Source organism: Bombus bifarius, unplaced genomic scaffold, assembly GCF_011952205.1.
Source record: "Bombus bifarius isolate JDL3187 unplaced genomic scaffold, Bbif_JDL3187 scf7180000010025_frag, whole genome shotgun sequence".
Taxonomy (NCBI): domain Eukaryota; kingdom Metazoa; phylum Arthropoda; class Insecta; order Hymenoptera; family Apidae; genus Bombus; species Bombus bifarius.
The window spans coordinates 1-19,618 of NW_022885475.1; the positions used below are offsets into that span (position 1 = coordinate 1).

The 19,618-nt window shown below is 36.0% G+C and overlaps 1 protein-coding gene, 2 long non-coding RNA genes and 1 pseudogene across 3 annotated transcripts; 2 read left to right on the forward strand and 2 right to left on the reverse strand.

The window, feature by feature from the left end:
* Window positions 1-222: 222 nt before the first annotated feature.
* Window positions 223-2,152, reverse strand: LOC117216006 (katanin p60 ATPase-containing subunit A-like 2; the record flags this gene model as incomplete). The annotated part of the gene is made up of 6 exons (XM_033462554.1): window positions 2,149-2,152; window positions 1,535-1,724; window positions 1,148-1,427; window positions 803-971; window positions 636-748; window positions 223-422 (listed from the first exon to the last, which is right to left on the reverse strand). Coding segments are annotated over exons 1-6 (956 nt in total), but the record flags the coding sequence as incomplete, so codon positions are not given.
* A 2,543-nt stretch (window positions 2,153-4,695) lies between these two features.
* Window positions 4,696-7,572, forward strand: LOC117216003. Its single transcript, XR_004489264.1, has 2 exons — window positions 4,696-5,552; window positions 5,706-7,572. It is a non-coding gene; the product is annotated as an uncharacterized LOC117216003 (long non-coding RNA).
* A 3,062-nt stretch (window positions 7,573-10,634) lies between these two features.
* LOC117216004 lies at window positions 10,635-12,492 on the reverse strand. The gene is made up of 2 exons (XR_004489265.1): window positions 12,267-12,492; window positions 10,635-10,858 (listed from the first exon to the last, which is right to left on the reverse strand). It is a non-coding gene; the product is annotated as an uncharacterized LOC117216004 (long non-coding RNA).
* A 4,407-nt stretch (window positions 12,493-16,899) lies between these two features.
* Window positions 16,900-18,879, forward strand: LOC117216005 (annotated as a pseudogene).
* Window positions 18,880-19,618: the final 739 nt, after the last annotated feature.

Genomic DNA, 19,618 nt, shown 5'->3' on the forward strand with positions numbered 1-19,618 from the left:
GAGCAACTTCATTGGGTAATGATACGTATATTTGCTTTTCGAGACGCCTGAGTAAAGCTGCATCAATGCCCCTAATAACATATTTACAATAATTTATTATCGTTCTATTATACTAATAATAATGAAGGAATACTTCAAACAACACAATAACATATTTGGAATTTGGAGAAATATTACGATATTTTCTACTTAGAAAACATTGAAATAACGTGATATACGTACCAAGGGGAATTAGTTGTAGCCAGAAGAACTACATTAGAATTCTCATTAGACACTAATCCATCGAATCTAGAAAGAAGTTCTGATCTGAATCTCTTTGCAGGTTCAGACAATATACAGTCTCCTTTATTTGTGGCGATCCAGTCAATCTCGTCGATAAAAATAATTGTAGGCGAATGACTATAGGCAAGTTCAAATAAAACCTGTTCAGTTTAACAAATGTATTATTCATTAAATATTATATTCGAAATTCCTTAAATTCATTGCCTCATCAAGAATATGATATCATTTCGTTTTCCAAACAACTATTCTATTTATATATAAATGACGAAAAATAAAATCAAATCTTTTTATACCTAGAATCTCTCCTTCATAGACAAAGGAACAAAGAAACTTACATAGACAAAGCAACTTACACGTATATACTTCTCGGAATCGCCTCTCCATTTGCTGACCAATGAGCTGGCAGTTATGTTAAAAAAGGTGCAATGGCATTCTGTCGCGACTGCCTTCGCTAACTTCGTTTTCCCTGTTTTGTATATTTATGAACTATACAGAAATGAAAAGAATACGAGTATCTTACCTGTACCAGGTGGGCCGTACAGCAAAATACCTTTCCAGGGGGAAAACGGGCCATCAAAAAAGATATGATACTTAAGGGGATATACAACGGCCTCCTTAACAGCGGTTTTACATTCCTCTAGGCCTATAACGTCATCCCAATGTACATTTAATTTGTTTACTATGATCTCCTGTGACGATACAAAGATAAAATGGCGTCTTCTCTATATTAAGTAAGTGTTACGTAATTTGATATTTGAAGCGTTACTGAAATCACGTCATCGTCGATATACATTGGACGGTTTATCGACGGGAATTTTATCGTTTAAAAGCTTTACGATACGTATATTAATCGAAAATAACTTACGCATGAGATGTCCTCAGCAATCTTTCGTAATTCCGGATTATCTGAATAAAGCTTTTCAATGCATTTCAATATCTTCGATTGCATGGATTGTTCCATTGGGACGTTAAATAGCTCTTCTGATGAACGTCCATCACTCTCATTGGGGAATATTGACGTCACTGTCATTGCGAGATTAATATGATTCGTATTGTCATCAGTTATCTTCTGCTGTAGATTCGTCTCTTTCACAGGCTCACTTCTCGCTTGTTTACTAACAGATTTGGCTTTTGTCTCAATACTTCTGCAAACACTGGATCATATTGTAATACGATACGTTGAATACGATACGTTGAATACGTTGAATACGTTGAATACCGTTTAATATCGTTAAATAATTTAAATTCTTACGTTTTGCTTGCATTTGTCACTTCCCTCGTCATTTCCCTTCCAGTTATTTTCTTACACAATATGGGATATTTTTGAAATTTCATCTTGTAATAATTTTCATACTCTGCAACGATAATTTCCAAATCGATGTTGTCGCAAACCCGATGTTCGGGAGATAGACGAGCTTCCCGGAATAATACATCGCTAACGTCTATATACATAAAAAAATGTAGTTTTTAATTAATTATAGTTTTTAACTAATTAAAAATATTTTTCGCAATGACTGAACACTATAAGATAACCATCAAACAACTGTTTTATCTCTAGGTAAGACAGGCAAAAGAATGTATTTACTATATAAATCCTCGAAGATAATTTCTTGTCTTCTGCTTTTTAATTTCCAATTTTTAGATGGATAAGAATAATTTGAATTTATACTTCATATATTTGTTTATAACTAGTTAATCTACATAATCGATTGAGTTATTCTTAACTACTGAATTATCGATGTCGAATTTTCAAATTTGGTTTCGCCTTCTCTTTCCATGATGTCCACTGATTTCTATTTCGATTGGTCACTGACACTATTCAAAAGAATTGGAACTAGGAATATATTTTAATTATAATATACTCACCCATTGTGTTCCAAATAATCACATACAAGGTATAATATGTTCCGATGACGTTCCGAAATACGACTCTCCTCCTAATATAATTATTTTTTCATTACAATAATATAAGGTTTTTCATGTAATTTTTTGTTACATTTGCGAATTCAACGAGTTACACATGATTTTTCATGAAACACGAACGTTAAAAATATTTGATACAGCCTAATTATAAAAATTGTTAGAAGCAAAAGTCATAGATACTATGTGCGAGTATCGCATGAAACGAACAGCTATTAAGAGAACTGCAGCAATATTACAAATCAAATAACAAAACACACTCGTCTGTGACGTGGAAATTCTAAAATCTAAAATCTAAAATCTAGAATATTCCTTACCTTTTTTCGCAGATTATAAAATATCTTATTCATACTACCTTGCATCGATAAATCACCGTTCATAGTGACACTTTCAAATCGCCTATCGTTTCTCAATGGATACGAGAATTTCCGTTTATTACTTCAAAAACAACCCGTCCATTACGTTTCTCTTAAAAAATTCTTTCAACTCCGTTGAAAACCGAGCATCAAACAAGAGACAAACGATTTGTTGTCATGGAAATGTTTGGTTCACACATAAGCAACGCACAAATATAATGACAGAATAGCTGAGTGTGTGTACTGTATAGTAAGATGGATGCAACATGGAAATAGAAAGAGAACACCATGTATAGATACTTCCTGTCCTTGTTTAATCAGGCATGCACAGTAGTGGACACTGACGCTGCTCGTATACCGCTGTTACATATTTCCTGTACAAGTGCGCGTCATTAGACAAGGACGGAACATCCTCTCTCTACTTCTCTATCGCGTTTTTAGTTCGCTCACGCGCTCTGTACTTATATCTATTACATTTCCACCATAAGCAGCGGCCGTGCAGTGACTTACAAAAGTTCCGAACGGTTCCATCCTGGGCGGACGGTTAATTGCGTTCGGTACTTCGAGGCAGGAAGGTGAGTACAGAATCGCTCCTCTTAGTACTCTTATTAGAAGTGTTATCATCGAATATAAGTTTTTTCAATAAATTCTTATCGTTTTACAATCTTTCTAGAATACAATGACGTCAGCAATCGATCATTTTCGCGAATTTATTGTAAATTAATTGGGGGAATATCTGGAGTTCTTTATCGGTTTCGACTGTAAAATCAGCAACTATTCGAATTTTTCATTCATAATTGTGACATTTTCGACTCTTCCGTTGCCAAGACCGTCTTGAGAGATTTTTGGCACGTTCCATCACCCTTGTTAAACGAGTGCACATTGGTGGATATATTGATTTTAAAAACCAATACGTGTACGAGATTTATTATCTCACTGGGACAAAGAAATCCGTTTTATTCGCGAATTTTCCGTGTTTCTTCTTAATTTTCGTGAGTGTCTGGCGCGGAGCATTATTTGAATGAACTTTTCATCGTTCAGATTATATTTCGTTTAAAAAGATTGAAATTGATGTCGAGAAGAAATGAAACAAGGTGCTCGGGCATTCTTTCGTTTCCCGGGGAAAGAGAAATATGAAAAAAACGGTCGTTCTTCCTTCTGCCATTTTCGTCCATTACCAAAATGGTATGACCCAAGTGTCCGGGCCGTGAATCAATCAAGCGAATTTTGAATAATTTTTGAATAATATCCAGTTAATAATTTGTGAAACAAATTAATTTCATTTTATTGTTGGAAACAAATTAGTTGGATTTTTCTTTCTTTAGCAGTTTTTGCCAGAGTTGACCTTTTTTTTTTTTTTTTTTTTTTCGTGGAGGAAACCTTCATAGGCACCCCGCGCCCCTCCGGGGAGAGGGCGCTGGGTAGTGCCGGATTCTTACCGGCTAAAACCTCCACGGTGGCCTGTCCTGACGCCTGAGTCGAGATGCACCCGGGATCTCTCCCGAATTACTCCGGTTGCCCCCGGGCGTCTATCTCTCCTTCTTTGTCGAAGGGAGGCGTCCTGCTCTTCTTGGACCGCTGGGGGGGAACCACGCCCCCCAGCGCCTCGCTCCTGCTGCGTCATCCTGGGACCCCGTCCCCTGACGCCTCTTCCTGGTTCGACGTGGTCCTGGCAGGCGTGGGGCCCACTAACTTCTCCGAAAATTCTCCGCACCGGATCGGCGCACTGGCAGGTGCCGCGGACACCGCCAGCTGCCATCCGTCTATGAGAGAATATCAGATCCGTCGGGATGCTCACAGGACTCCGTGGGGGCCACCAACTTCTCCGAAATTTCCGCACCGGATCGGCGAACTGGCTAGTGTCGCGGGCACCGGCCAGCCGCCACCCGACTATAAGAAATATCAGATCCATCGGTGTTTTCCCAGGGTAGTCCTGTGTCCCGGGGGCTTCTGCCTGCCTCGTGCTCCTTGGATGGTCCCGGAAAAATGGCTTCGGTGCGCCTCCTTCCTTCTTTCGTCAACGCCTCACGGAGCGGTCACCCATCCTAGACCGCTCCGTGACCGCTGCTGCTTAACTTTCGTGATCGGCCGGGAACGAGTGTTTCCAGCGCGGCTAACGGCGTTGACGTTGCCAGAGTTGACCTGACGTGCTACTTCAGTTTCCATCTTCGCTTCTCGAAACTTCCAACGTCCTTGGTGTTGGAGTCTCCTTGCCCAGGTGAGTACATAGCTTCTAGATACTCGTCGCTGTTCATCCTTACGAGCCTCTCGAGCTTTAGTTGTCAATTGTTATCGTTAAAGGAAGAGAAGCTCGCGACAGATGTTATCGAACAAATCGTTTATTCTCGAAAAGTTCGAACTTGTTCGTTGCGTTTGAATATATATGGACGGACGCCATTTTTCATGACATCATCATGATTTGTCATGTCGTGAGTATAGCTTTTGACTACCATATGTTTGTGATTTATGTGAAATTTGACCACTATACCGTGATAGAATAATATTTCCAATGAATTATAAATATTTTACATTGTGAATTATAAATATTTGTTACAAATTATATCGTACTTGAGATGAAAATGAACCATATATCTGCTTATGGAATATGAGGTAGTAAATCATTCGAAACATAATAACGATTAATTAAGCACATATACAATAACGTTTACGAATGAATATTGCGAATTATTGTATGGCTTTAATGCGGTATTTAATGTTTTGATTGCAGTCTTTGAAATGGTATCATAGGTGTTGATATAATATCGCGCGAAAAAGGAAAGACCAGTGGTTAATATTGCAGGTGCACCAGTGCGTTGCGCTCGTCGAGGGTGGTTTTGACGCTGGTGCCGAGGAAAGGCGCAGAACGTGTTCGATCGACCCGCGAACGTAGCCTGTGCTCATACTGCGACAGAGTTCGTTTCAGTTAGGCTCAGTCGCTGTTTGTCCGTCGACAGCGAATTCATCGCTCGGACACATGGACTGCGAAGCACGAGGGTTGATCGAGGCATCAGCGTGATGTACTTTTCAGGTTTCATATTTTCTCTATGAGACTTTCTAAGGAGAATTTGGAAGATATACATTTTTAGGAAATAAAGGTTTTTATGGAGTCATCGATAGGTTAGAATTTAATTAACTCTCTTATAACAGGTATTCCAATTTTTTAATATATAAATTTAGTTTCCTCTATGGTGTTAGAGAACATAATGCGGGCATTTTATGATATAACGAATATATTCGTATATATTTTAGTTTATTCATTCGTCAAATTTCCCTAGTAGGCCGGCCTGCAGCTCACATGCAGCACTTAGTAAAAATTTGTTTTGTTAGAGGTTGGCCATTCTTCTTGCTATAAAAATATCGTGAAGTCATATCATATGATAAAGCACCTTCTGAAAGCTAGATGCTCGATAACGAGCCTAATGATTCTCGGTAGTTTGTAATGTCAAGCTTTGAATTGGCGAGATCGCTCTGCTGTCAAACCGCCGTCCAGCGGCGACCACATTCTTTAACCACGTTCAAGGGGTATATCACGCTACAGAAACCATCAAAGGGTTTGCAAGTTAGTTGCCTTTTAGAAGTGGGGCAGTTGGTTGTTACATGTAATCCGTAGTTGCTGGCTGTTCTCCTTAGTCGCCATACATCATAGAGACGACAGTTATAGTCGCCAGTTGTCTTGCTAATGGTTGCTTATTGTCGCTAGTTAGTTCTCGTTATCGTTATGTATTCCATCAATCACGCGAAATTTAACGTATGGGAATTTATTCTTCTTTATTCTTTCTGTAGGGAGATTTTTTAAGACGAGGAAAATATAGAATATTTCAAGACGACGGTAAGGTTTGAATTTAAGTAACTATTTTATGATACAACAAAGTGGAAAAACGATTTAATTTTATAAAGTTTAAGGTAATTTTTTAAAAAACTTCGAATTTAAAAGATTCAAATAGATATCTTAAACGTAATTAAACCCTCCATATCGTAAGAAATTAAATGAAATTGCGCAAGAAAGTTAATACATTTAATGTATTATTTTAAACATTTATTTAAAAACATTTATTTAAAATTTAAGTGTAGGCGTTGACGCGCGCGCGCCATTCAAAGCATTTGTCAGTTCGTTACATCTGCGGTAAAAGTTGTAACTACGAAGAAGCTTAACATATGGTGCGTCTCAAGACGACAGTAAAAAGTATTAAGAGATTTTTCGAGATTTTTTCTTTTAAGTTTCCAAGTACTTTTTCTATTTAACTTCTTTTTTTTGCATTTTCTCGCAATATTCGATAAATAGAGACGAAATATGACAGTTCTTAGTTCGGGGATTTATTGGTTCGAAAGTTACTTCAAAAGTGTTTCTGGAGTTCGTGCGGTTAATACTTTTAAACTACTGAGTACGACTTATTCCGTATGGCTGGACAAATCTTTGTTGATACTGTAAGCGTAACTGGTCCGGATATTGTCTTGTGGAGATAGAAAAATACACGAAGTATTGATTGAACTACATATTTTTTTAATTCTTTTTTAATTCTTTTAGTTCTTCATATATTGATAATAGAACGATATTCCGCTACTTTGAGCACAATATAGTAATGTTTAAATAAATAATAAAATTTACGCATTTCGTCTTCATGCGTCGATAAGAAAATGCAAAAAAAGTTAAAGAAAGATGATGCGCAGACGAGACGTTTAGTCAGCAATAATATTTAAAACCTCTAAAATATATTGTACACATTTATTTGCAAATAAGCTCAATGAAATTAAACTGTAACTGTGTTTCCAATAATGTCTTCGATGTATTGCTCGCCATTATGTCGGATTAACAACTCTAAGTGATCGACCTTAATCACTAAATGGCGGCCGTGATTCAGTGGTATAGCTTTACATATGACGGACATCGCAGGCGCTTATAAGACGTCTATTGTGAAACGTTTCCAATAGCACCGTTTATGTGATGGTGAAATCTGAATATATATATATCGCTGAAATATATATCGCTTATCACTTGAGTCTGACACGATCGTTTTTAAATAGAATCACAATTTTTTATTCTTTACAAAATCAGTCTATAAAGATTATGTGCAAATAAAATAGATAAATAGATAAATGGTTGTACAAACTTATAAAACAGATATTACAAGTATATCTAAATAAATGATATATTTATAAATTGTAATATTTGATCTAAAGTTTAAATAAATAAAAGAAATACTCGTGACTTACAATAAAAGTATTTTTTTTCAATTTTTAAACAAAGCAAAAGTGGATAACAATTTTTCAAAATGTAAAAATCAACACAATGGTTGGTTTCTTTAATTAATCAATAACGTTTAAAGTTAATTAATGTCCAGAGTGGTTTGTACATTTTGTATTTCGCCGTATTTCAACGTTCGATGTGTAAATAAAACTTGATGCCTGAAATATCGAAAAAATAATTAAATCCGATCGTTCCGTCGAATTTGCAAATTGTATACTCGTGTAAAATCGAGTGCGCTTGTGTATGCTGATACGAAAAGTGGTAGTATATTTTTCTTTTTTCGATTATCGTTATCACTTTTTGTGTGGAAAAATTAATTCCGTGAAATGGAAGTGCAATCAATACGGCTTATCACGAAATAATAGCACAACGACGGTACATATTGGTATTGACGTCAGCTTCACAAAATTTCTAGAATATCGCGGTCGACTATTTGGGTTAAGAATTCATTTTCAAGGTCCTACAAGCACGAGTATATTATGGATATGAAATTTTCAGTGTACATTTTAATAACCATATTTCATATTGCATGCTGCGGTCCAAGAAAAATCCGCAGTTAATATTCTGCTAATCCCTGCTGCTTTTAAAGACCATAAGTAGTCGTCCGTAAGGTTTAAAAGATTTCGAGTAGATTTGTATTACGTATTTTATCTTCTAATTTTTAAAGAGAGGGTCGTGTTTAATTAATTGAAAATGACGAAACTGTAATGGGACATTATTATCAAATATTAAACGTGGTTCCATTGGGTACTTTTATGGTTTTTGCGAGATATATATGCATTATACGTTGCTATTAGCAACGCGTAGCGATGAACGATGGAGAGCAGTACCTTCGTTATCTCGTCTCGGTTGTGTACATATCAGTAATGCACAGTACTCGTACTAAATATCTTACAAATTCCATACAGATTTTCAGATTAGTTTCGAATAATACCAACACGACCATGATAGTCACAGTACAGTATTAAATAGTGCCACTATGCATAATACACTCTTAAAATGTTTCTACAAATATATTTGTCCGAATATTTTTGTCAGCTACTATATCCTAACCACGATTTATTAAACAATATATAGATTTAAAAAAGAATATATAACGACATTACTTGTTTAGGCTAGATTGGTTTAACTTGTATAGTTTTAATAACTGTGTAAGATCAAACAAGAACTTATCGTTAGTTTGGCGAGATTTGATTACACGAAGCAACATAATTGCTTTGAAACTCAGGACAGAAAACAATGTCAACCGGTAGACGCGTTTGTCTGGTGAACGTGTAACGCGTGAATAATAGATAGCGACAATCACGCGAACGCTAGTTACAGCTGACTTGGCTTACATTGTAGCATTCAAACTAGAGTATACGAGCCGTAAGCGCTATTGAAAGTTCAAAGGCCGACTAGTGAGCTTCATCCTATCTCATTTTTTAATCAAGCGATGGATCGACGAATCGTATTGATTTCGAGGATTATTATAGTTCTGTGGGAATTTTAAAGCGTGGTTTGTCTAATCTTGTCTCGTTAGCTACAGACTCTTTGGCGAGCAGCCTGAAACTTGATCCAGTTTCGAGAAAATGAAAAATTCGTTTCTTCTCTTTGCTTCCCTGTTCTTTCTTTCCTCCTTTTTCCCTTTTTACATCGCGTTAAGACCCGTTAAATAATATTGACTGCCGTGGACGCTGGCTGAGAAGTGCACTTTATAACTAGCTTTAAAATCACCGACGTCGATGAGGACAAAGGTAAGTTAGAGGGTCATTTATCTGAGCTGGTGTTATTCGACCTGAACTCTGCAGCTTTTCAGAGCTTCTTTCGTTTTTCTTTTAAGAGCAGAGATGTTAACTGGTCTTTTGTTATGTGTAAGAAGTATGTACTAAAGCTTATTTAGCACCAATTGGTTGCTCAAAGTCGAGATATACATACCTATATTATATTAATACGTTACAGAAGATTAGGCGTTAGTTAGCTTATGAGAATTTATAGTGTGTCACAGATCACAAAAGCAGAATGACTACTTTTTCATAAACGATATATGTATATGAATTGAAAGTTTAACTATTACGCCACATACTTCTCTCGATAAACGTCGTCGAGTGCATATTGTTAAGGAATATTAGCCATTTGAATTCAATAGTTTCGAAGATACTAATGCTTCTGTGAAGTTTTTGCAGGCTGTTAATTTTTTATTGAGATACTACAAATTTTGAATAACTTCGATTAGAAATAAAAATCACATTACATTGACGCGTAGAATGTAACGTAACGTAGATAATGTAAATATAAATTATATTACAAGGAAATAATACGGGTAAGTAATGTGAAACATTCTGGTTAAAATTGCATCCTTTGAAGGCTAGGACACACGGTACTTACGAAGTAGATTAAGTACCAAATGGGGTACTTAAGAAAATTCATGTTGTCATTGTTTAATAAACATCTTTAGCTAATAGCTTTCTGCAAAAGCTGGTTTAAGTTATGCTAGCTTATTCCTTATTAATTGTAATTATATTGTTCGTATCTCCTAGAGGATTAACAATCCATTTTTATAATGGATAATAAAAGTAAATTCCTATTAGGTTGTCCCAAGTTTCTTTCGTTTTATAAAGAAATGACAGATGCACAACATATTTTGTTTTATGTTATTCTATATTATTTTACATTAAATTGGAAAAAGGTGGATCACACGTAATTCAATAAAATAATATAAAACGAAAAATGTTGTACATCTATTACTTTCTTATAAAACGAAAGAAACTTTTGGAACAACCTAATATTTCTCTACTACGACGCTTTTACAGTGCTAAAATATTTGATAAAAATGTTAAGAAATTCTAATATTGATTTAAGCGTATCGATTTATCTGCTCTTCATATTTAATCAAACAGAAATTGTTAATTATGATTTCCACTTAAAAGCGGATTGCATATTATGAGGATAAATTATCAAATTCATCTCTAATATAGACATTAGAGAATCATTCATAGCCGCAATCCTGTTTACCGCTAACATTCCTGGTACTCAATAATTCATTAGGTGACTGCTTTAGCCGCACAGAATACACCTACAAATAATTAATCGCGATTAATATTCCATCGACTTTTGAAAATCCCTCATGTGATCTATTTCATGCGATGAGAATACGTATAAATTGAGATTGCGATCGACCATCCTCAGTCGGATAAATCGAGTGATTCAAATTATAACACAAAAAAAAGTTAATACTAGTTACATTATCTTTTTCAATTTTTATGTATTATTTGGCGGAAGAAACCTTGGTAATAGGTAAGTAAAGTTCACCTCCTTAATGTTAATGATTTTAATATGTTATTAAGCTCAAAGTTCTATGGAATTTTCTATATATATATACATATACATAACTGTGTGCGTATATGTATAATATACGTATAACAACCAAAGTTCAGCTCTCAAGTGTACGCAAAACTTTTATGTTCATTTTACGCTATACCAGTATGTTTCATGAATTTGTTTGCTAACAGTATCGAAACAAATAACAAGCAGAGGACGAGCTATTCATGAATTGTTTTGCCAGCGTGTACGCTCCCAATATTTTCTATTTGAGAAAACATACTTCTTGCTATTGCAACTACAAATATTTTTACAGTCGACGCTTTTGCCGTGAATCATTGGCTAACATGTAAAATCTAGAAAAAACATGGTTTATTGTGATGGAAATGTGGAAAACCGCAAAACCGATATAGAAGGGAAAATAAAGGAAAGGAAGGTAGATAAGTAGAAGCTTGGGGCCAAGTTTAATTCACTGAAACCGAGCTGCTTGTATTATCACAAAACAAAATTGCCAGTACGTCATTTCCGTACTCTCGTCCTCGCGAAAATGATTTCGCTTGTTAAGGAAAAAGGAAGAGACAGGGAAGAGAGGAAAAAGCAGTCGGAGAGCGCTTTTAAAAAGCTGGCGAACCGTGTGTTACCACAACGAGACACGCGATGCTACTTGTCGCTTTAAATTGTGCCGCAACTCGTTTTTGAGATCTTTGCCAGGGGCGCGTTAAAACATGCTGAAAATATATTTCTGGCTTTTCTGGGGTTTAACTGAAATATGACAAATAACGTTGTAAAACATATGTACTTATGACTTACAGAGTAATTGAGTGTACAAAATATATAGTATACAAAATAGCCAGCGATTTAGGGCTTTAAAAGTTCAAAAGAAAAGAAAAGAAAAGAAGAAAGATAATATGTTGTGGCAGTCTAAGTCGATCTAAGAAAATAGATAAAGGGAGGGAGGGGCAAAGCTAGTTAATCTGGAAAGAATCCAAGCGTCAATTTCAAGCATTTACAGAGAATCAAGCGGGCTGGTTAAAGTCGTGAGTTGAGCAATTATCCCGCGTTAGGTTCAATCAGGTTAGTCCCACGCGAAATTGATCCAACCATGCGAAAACGAGTGTATTCTGATTTCTGTCGCAGATACTTCTGGCTAGTGCAGTACCTACACGGTGGTTGTTGAAATAGCCGCTTCTCATCTATTTTCCGCAGCGCGGACATCATCCTTTGATCCCTTACGACTAACGAAGTTTTCGAAGATGTACGGCAGTTTGAGATTCTACTTGAAAATGATCATGATTGCGGTCTGTGTGCCGTCTGCTCTTCTTTTTGTCCTTCCGTTAAAGACTGGTAAGTTGATACTGATTAATTATGCGATCGAAACCATATATAATGGCTACAAAAATGCCGCTAATATAATATTCCTTCTTTCTTGTATCTGTCTGCCTCTCAGGTCGTTTTACTAATTACAATAAGTAATTTCGACTTCTTTGCGCTCTCTTTTAACGCATTCGAGACCGAAAGAAATTCATATCAGTCAGTCGGCAAGGGTATAATATACATGTTTTATATATAACTTATGTAGTAATGTATATATCATGTCGAAATTACTTATTGTAATTAGTAAAACGACCTGAGAGGCAGGCAGATACAAGAAAGAAGGAATATTATATTAGCGGCATTTTTGTAGCCATTATATAGGGTTTCGATCGCATAATTAATCAGTATCAACTTACCAGTCTTTAACGGAAGGACAAAAAGAAGAGCAGACGGCACACAGACCGCAATCATGATCATTTTCAAGTAGAATCTCAAACTGCCGTACATCTTCGAAAACTTCGTTAGTCGTAAGGGATCAAAGGATGATGTCCGCGCTGCGGAAAATAGATGAGAAGCGGCTATTTCAACAACCACCGTGTAGGTACTGCACTAGCCAGAAGTATCTGCGACAGAAATCAGAATACACTCGTTTTCGCATGGTTAGATCAATTTCGCGTGGGACTAACCTGATTGAACCTAACGCGGGATAATTGCTCAACTCACGACTTTAACCAGCCCGCTTGATTCTCTGTAAATGCTTGAAATTGACGCTTGGATTCTTTCCAGATTAACTAGCTTTGCCCCTCCCTCCCTTTATCTATTTTCTTAGATCGACTTAGACTGCCACAACATATTATCTTTCTTCTTTTCTTTTCTTTTCTTTTCTTTTGATCTTTTAAAGCCCTAAATCGCTGGCTATTTTGTATACTATATATTTTGTACACTCAATTACTCTGTAAGTCATAAGTACATATGTTTTACAACGTTATTTGTCGTACTTCAGTTAAACCCCAGAAAAGCCAGAAATATATTTTCAGCATATTTTAACGCGCCCCTGGCAAAGATCTCAAAAACGAGTTGCGGCACAATTTAAAGCGACAAATAGCATCGCGGGTCTCGTTGTGGTAACACACGGTTCGCCAGTTTTTTTTTTTTTTTTTTTGATATCGGTGACTGCCATATTCTCTTGAGTTTCCAAATCGCAAAGAATCTTTCCCCAGGGATGGGTCAACTGTGTATGTCCCCATGCGATGTAACTTGCTTAAGGAACACGAGCCGGTGATATGCAGGCAACGTATAATTGATTATCATTCGCTCTGAAACGCTGAAGTAATGACCAGTGCAGTGGTCCAGTGGTCATATTGAATGCCGCTGGATATATCAGCATTTGGCTACCTAACCCAGAGAAGCAGGAAATATGAAGCCACCGAATACCAATTAACTTCGTAGTTGCACGGTTCACATTCCATCATTTCTGAATATGCGAGGACAGTCCTCTTATTGTGCTTTTAATTCTTTTATTTGTTTCATTTTCAGCAAATATACTGGTTTTTTAAATTAAGCTTCTTTTTATACAGAGTTACAGATTATATTAATTTTATATAGAATATATTTAAGAAAGATATTTAATTTTTTGCTAGTTAAGTATTGATCGATTAAGTTACTGTACCTTTGTTCCGATAAATGCGTGCCATTTCCTCGAATCTAATATCATAGCAAATGCCAATACCTTTTTTGCAGCCCTTCACATCGAACGTCGTTAGGGAGTTACCAGAACTGAGTGAATCACTCTCTCGAAAAGTAATCTTATTAGGAATGTCGATGTCGAATAGATGTACCTAATAACATAAAAATGTAGTCGCTAATTCTATTGCTGCAACTTTTGTAATTTAATATCAAAGTTACCAACTCCTAAACTTTAATTATTTTTTATTTAATAACTGACAGCGTTTTTATCACTTTCTTTTATTAAAAAATCTTAACATTTAATAATGTTTAAAAAGGAGAAAGAATAAGTATTTTCGTATGTGAAAAATTTATATTATACATTACAACAAAAATGGGCGTTTCCCGTATCATAACGTATTTTATAAACCGTAAATTATTGAATTGGTTATAGTATACGTATGTACATATGTATATTCCTAAATTATTCCTAGATAGAGTCACTTTCTTCACCCCAATATTTTCAAATTCAAAGCCATAAAGGAATATATTACTTACCTTTTGGTGTCTTGCTATCAAAGTTCCATCGGGACCCCAAATAGTACAGGTATTGTACAATTTATCGCCCTCTATTTCAGGCATCGTACCACCAACTACATAGATGTTGTTTTCTTTAGCTGCGTTCGATGAAGCAACGCTCGTTTCACCATCAGGAATACTCTCGGCGTATTTTGGAAAGTACTCTGCATTGCAATATTTCAATTAATGAAAAATAACTGTCTTTTGTTCCAACCATAAATTAAATTGAAATGTTTGTCAGTTTTTTATTTTCTAAATTATTAAAATAACTAAGTTTTATATTTCGACTTAATTAAATATGCAATTACTTAGCTAATAGTATATATAATAAATTGTTTCTACAGGTTCAAAATGAAAAATGAATATTTAGAAATATTTAATTACGACAATGCTATTTGTGTTAGCATCAGTGGCTTGTTACTCAACGACTTTGCTAGTACTTTTTGAAACGTAAAGTTAGTTTTCAATTAACACTTATACTAGAGGCGGAATTATAAATGCAAAATAATTGATAATACTAATTTATAAGTACCTAATTATTAGTATCTTAAAAAATATATTTATACAAAAATCACGATAATCATGAAAATGGGGAAATCCTATATTCTCAAATCAATTCACAATTTATTTTGTATATTAATTAGATTCCGCGCTCGTCAGTACGTACTCACTGGCGACATCGAGAAAATGTATCGGCAATTCCTCGTACGACCAGAGGATCGGAAATATCAAAGGATATTATGGCGCAGCGCGAGTGGAGAAACAGAAACATATGAGCTTAACACCGTAATACTCTTATCATAGAAATAGAAGCAGTCCTCAATTCCCGCCCGCTAACTTCTATCTCCACCGATCCAAATGATCTCCTAGCCCTCATTCCCGGACATTTCCTCATTGGCGATTCATTAATGTGCTTACGTGATCGAGATTTCAGGGACATTCCATCGAACCGACTCTCCAAATGGCAGCATATCCAACAGCTTAAACAACATTTTTGGAACCGCTGGCATAAGGAGTATTTGAACGAGCTAACCAACCGCAATAAATGGAGCAAGGGTGGACACAGCATCCAAAAGGGCACAATCGTCATCCTCAGAGAAGACAACGTCCCCTCCGTGCATTGGCCTCTGGGTCGAGTTATCAAGGTTCATCCAGGCGCCGATGGTGTCATCCGGACAGCTACAGTTCAGACGGCAAAGAGCATTTTGGATCGGGGCGTCAAAAGGCTTGTCCCACTGCCAATTCAACCCGATCTCGAGAAACCCGAACAACTAGCCACCGAGACGAAATAAGATGGGAACTTCAAACACACCTCGCTAGTTTGATCGGTACCCTCTCAACGGGGGGAGAATGTTACGCCATGCGGCTTACCATAGGTCATATTCTTAACTATCGATCGCGGCACTATAATGTCGCAGACGGATCGTCGCGTCTGCCCGGCAAACAAACATTGTAGTGGCAAACGCATGGTTCATTAAGCAGGGCGACTTCCAGAAACGTCGACTCGTGGCCCGTATTTTACCTCGCGTAAAAGAATGTGGCGTGATCCGAACGTATTGGGGGTCGCCTTCCAGAAAAAACGAAAAAAATCGAAAGGCGTTCAGAACTTTTCGAGAAGTCGAACCGTCAACACATGTGGTATGTCGCGCATTACTTATCAACCAAAACGCAGTTACATTTTTTTTGTTCCATTTATATCTTTCTAGTTAATAAGTTGTTGAAATAAACATTAATTTATTTGTGTTAATTCTGTGGAATTTCATTGAACTACCCTTATTATCATAATCGAAATAAGGGGATCGATCAATTCGTGGCGTCGATTATTTAATCGTAACGGGAACTTACAACTCTCGTTGACGTGCTATCCCGCGATCGCGTCTCTCCGCGAACGGTCGAAACAAAATGATTCACTAAAAACTGTCCTGAATTCCTAAGAATTTATTTACCGCAAAACTGACAAAGTGTTTATTTAAAAAATGAGGTTGAAGGTAGTCCTTTTCTTTCATTTCATTCATTTTCATTTTCTTTCTTAAGTATGGCTAACACAATATCTAATCAATTAAAATTTTATATTTTCACGTGAGTTTCTTTAGATAATTATTATCAACATGATGACTAACTCTTACGGATTAATACGTGTCTGTAGGGCAATCCGGTGGACTTGATCGGCTTTTTACTTCGAAAGTTGAGTAATCGGTGTCGCTTTCTTACGCATCTTTGAACTGTATAAATGTTTTAAAATTGTTTGATCCAGAATGTACCACACCGGACAATCAAGAAGGCAGGTGCCTTGACTACAGAAAATGTAAACCTCTGCAAGAAATATGGCAGATACAGTACCGTACAGCCACCGATTTTTATAGACGATCAGTGTGCAGATACCAGGGCAATGTTACGATCGTTTGCTGTCCGGACGATCCAAACAAAGAGAAGAGAGAAATTTTAATAAAAACTGTGTATAAGTATAAGGCTTGGCGACCACCATACTGTGGTTTTAGCAACGTCTCTCATACCAGGCTGGTCGATGGTAAACCAGCTGAACTTGGTACGTTTTATGTCTTTCTTTCCGATTAATAATAAGCCATTTACTGCAAAGAATGAACTTTAAAGGCATTAAACAGCACATCAATGTACATTTCAATTAGACTAAATAATAATGCTATGATTTTATCGGTAGTAACTTTACTTATTAACTTGAATTATTTCTTTCTTTTACTTCATGTTAGGAAGAGTATCTTTTTGCTTGAAATAAAAAATTGATATAGGAGTAATAATATGGATAGAGATCAAAAACTGTTAGGGCAGAAATTACACGTTTGAACTTTATAGTTCAGTATAGTTCAAATAGAAATTATATAGAATTATTTAATAATTTGTATTCCACTGGAATAAAAATTTAATTTCTGTCTTTATCAAATCTCTATTTCAGAGTACTTGTACGTATGTACTTATCGTCTGCAGTATGATCGAATATCGAATAGGTAATAATCGTTGTTACTCGTTATGTGAGAAAAAATTATGTATATTAACAACTATGACTATTGCATTTTAGGCGCTTGGCCATGGATCGCTGCATTAGGTTTTCGTAATCCCCGAAACCCAGACAAACCACTATGGAAGTGCAGAGGTTCCCTGATATCGGCTAGGCATGTTTTGACCGCAGCACATTGTGCACATATGGATGGAATAGAAAACATACACAATCATAATATTGCCATTCTTACATTGATGGAGGAGGTGCCATTTTCGAGTAAGTCCTGAAATATATATATATGCTATTGAGTATTACTGAAGTATCATATCCTGAAATTTCTTACTGTACACATATATTGTGTCATAAAGCGTGTACAATTCTTTCTTATACTTTTGGTCATTCGTTTCCTGCATTTTCATTTATTTTTTTATTTTTCAGGGTACGTATATCCCATTTGTACGAAAGAGCCCCTACGAAAGAGCAACTTCGTCGGCTATAACCCCCTTGTTGCTGCATAGGGAGCATTAAGATATAGTAAGTGATATCAATTTTATAATAAAATTAAACAGTTCTAGTCTTAAATATCTTTCTTATTTTCTTCGTAGGACGACCACGACGTAATGCATTAATGGAAGTACAAATGCCAGTGATTAAGAACGCCGAATGCAAAATAGCTTATTCCAAATTTCCTAATGCACCTGATATCACTGATGGTATAATATGCGCCGAACATGCTCAGGGTGGAGAGGATTCTTGTACGGTAATTAAGTTACAGAGTTACTACAAACTATATGGTATCTGAAGACACGTCAATTCGAATTAACATCAAATCGACGTCTTAAACATTAGAAATAATAGATAAACACAATTTAATAGTTTTGCCCACTTCTCACACCTCATTATGGTATTTAATCTAATTTCCTTCTAATCTTAGTTTTGCTCAAAATACATATAACATGTACATTATAAATTGGAGTATTTCAATACACAAATCAATAGAAGATTATTACTGTATACAAGTATAATTTCAATACAATTCGATCGATATATTTCAGTATCTTTGATTAAAAATTTAACGATCCTTTCAGGCTGACCGCGGCGGACCACTGCTGATACAACATGAATTAACCTCGTATTTAATAGGTATTGTGTCTTACGCTTATAAGTGCGGCACAGCTGGCTATCCCAGCGTTTACACTAGGGTCACATCGTACCTTGACTTCATTCTCCAAGCGATGCAATAATATGATATTACTGTTCCATAAATATCATTGTGTAAAAAACGTAAAGTTGGATTTTCTTATTGTGGAGATAAGAAACAGCTCAAACTTACATTGTTTTGTACGTTACAAATTATAGGCTTAAAATGTACGAAATGTAACTTTGAAACGACACTAATTTTTTACGCACGATAAACCTCCACGACTTAGGTATGTAAAGATGATAAACGTATATTAATTCTATTAATTTGGTAATAATAAACCAACTTTCTGAGAAGTTCTGTAAATTTCGTTTCTGTTGTATCAAGAGAATAATGGAATATTCCACTTAGATCGTATACTTCTTGCATGTACATACAAAATTTTCCGGCTAATCTAAAACACTTCATAAGATAGAGAGCTTCTGGAGATTCGGACACAGAGAGTGCATAAAATACAAGATAAGTCTCGTGTCTTTCAAAATTATTTTTTATTCGCTAAAAACGTCCTGTGTACTCATGCAATCACATGCAACCTCGAAACTTCGCTTATTTTTTATCACTTTCCAATTCAATACACTGTTTCTGCATTTTTAACTATATGTAAGAGAAATTTCCATTCAGCCAAAGGTGTACTTACAGATTATAGATTCCTATACGACTCTCGGTAAAAATTTATCCGCACTCCAGATAGTTAAAACTTCTGTCGACCGTATTGATCCATCTGCACTCTTCGTATGACGTCAATATCTGTTCAGTGCTGCTGCGTAGGTTTCATTGTGTTA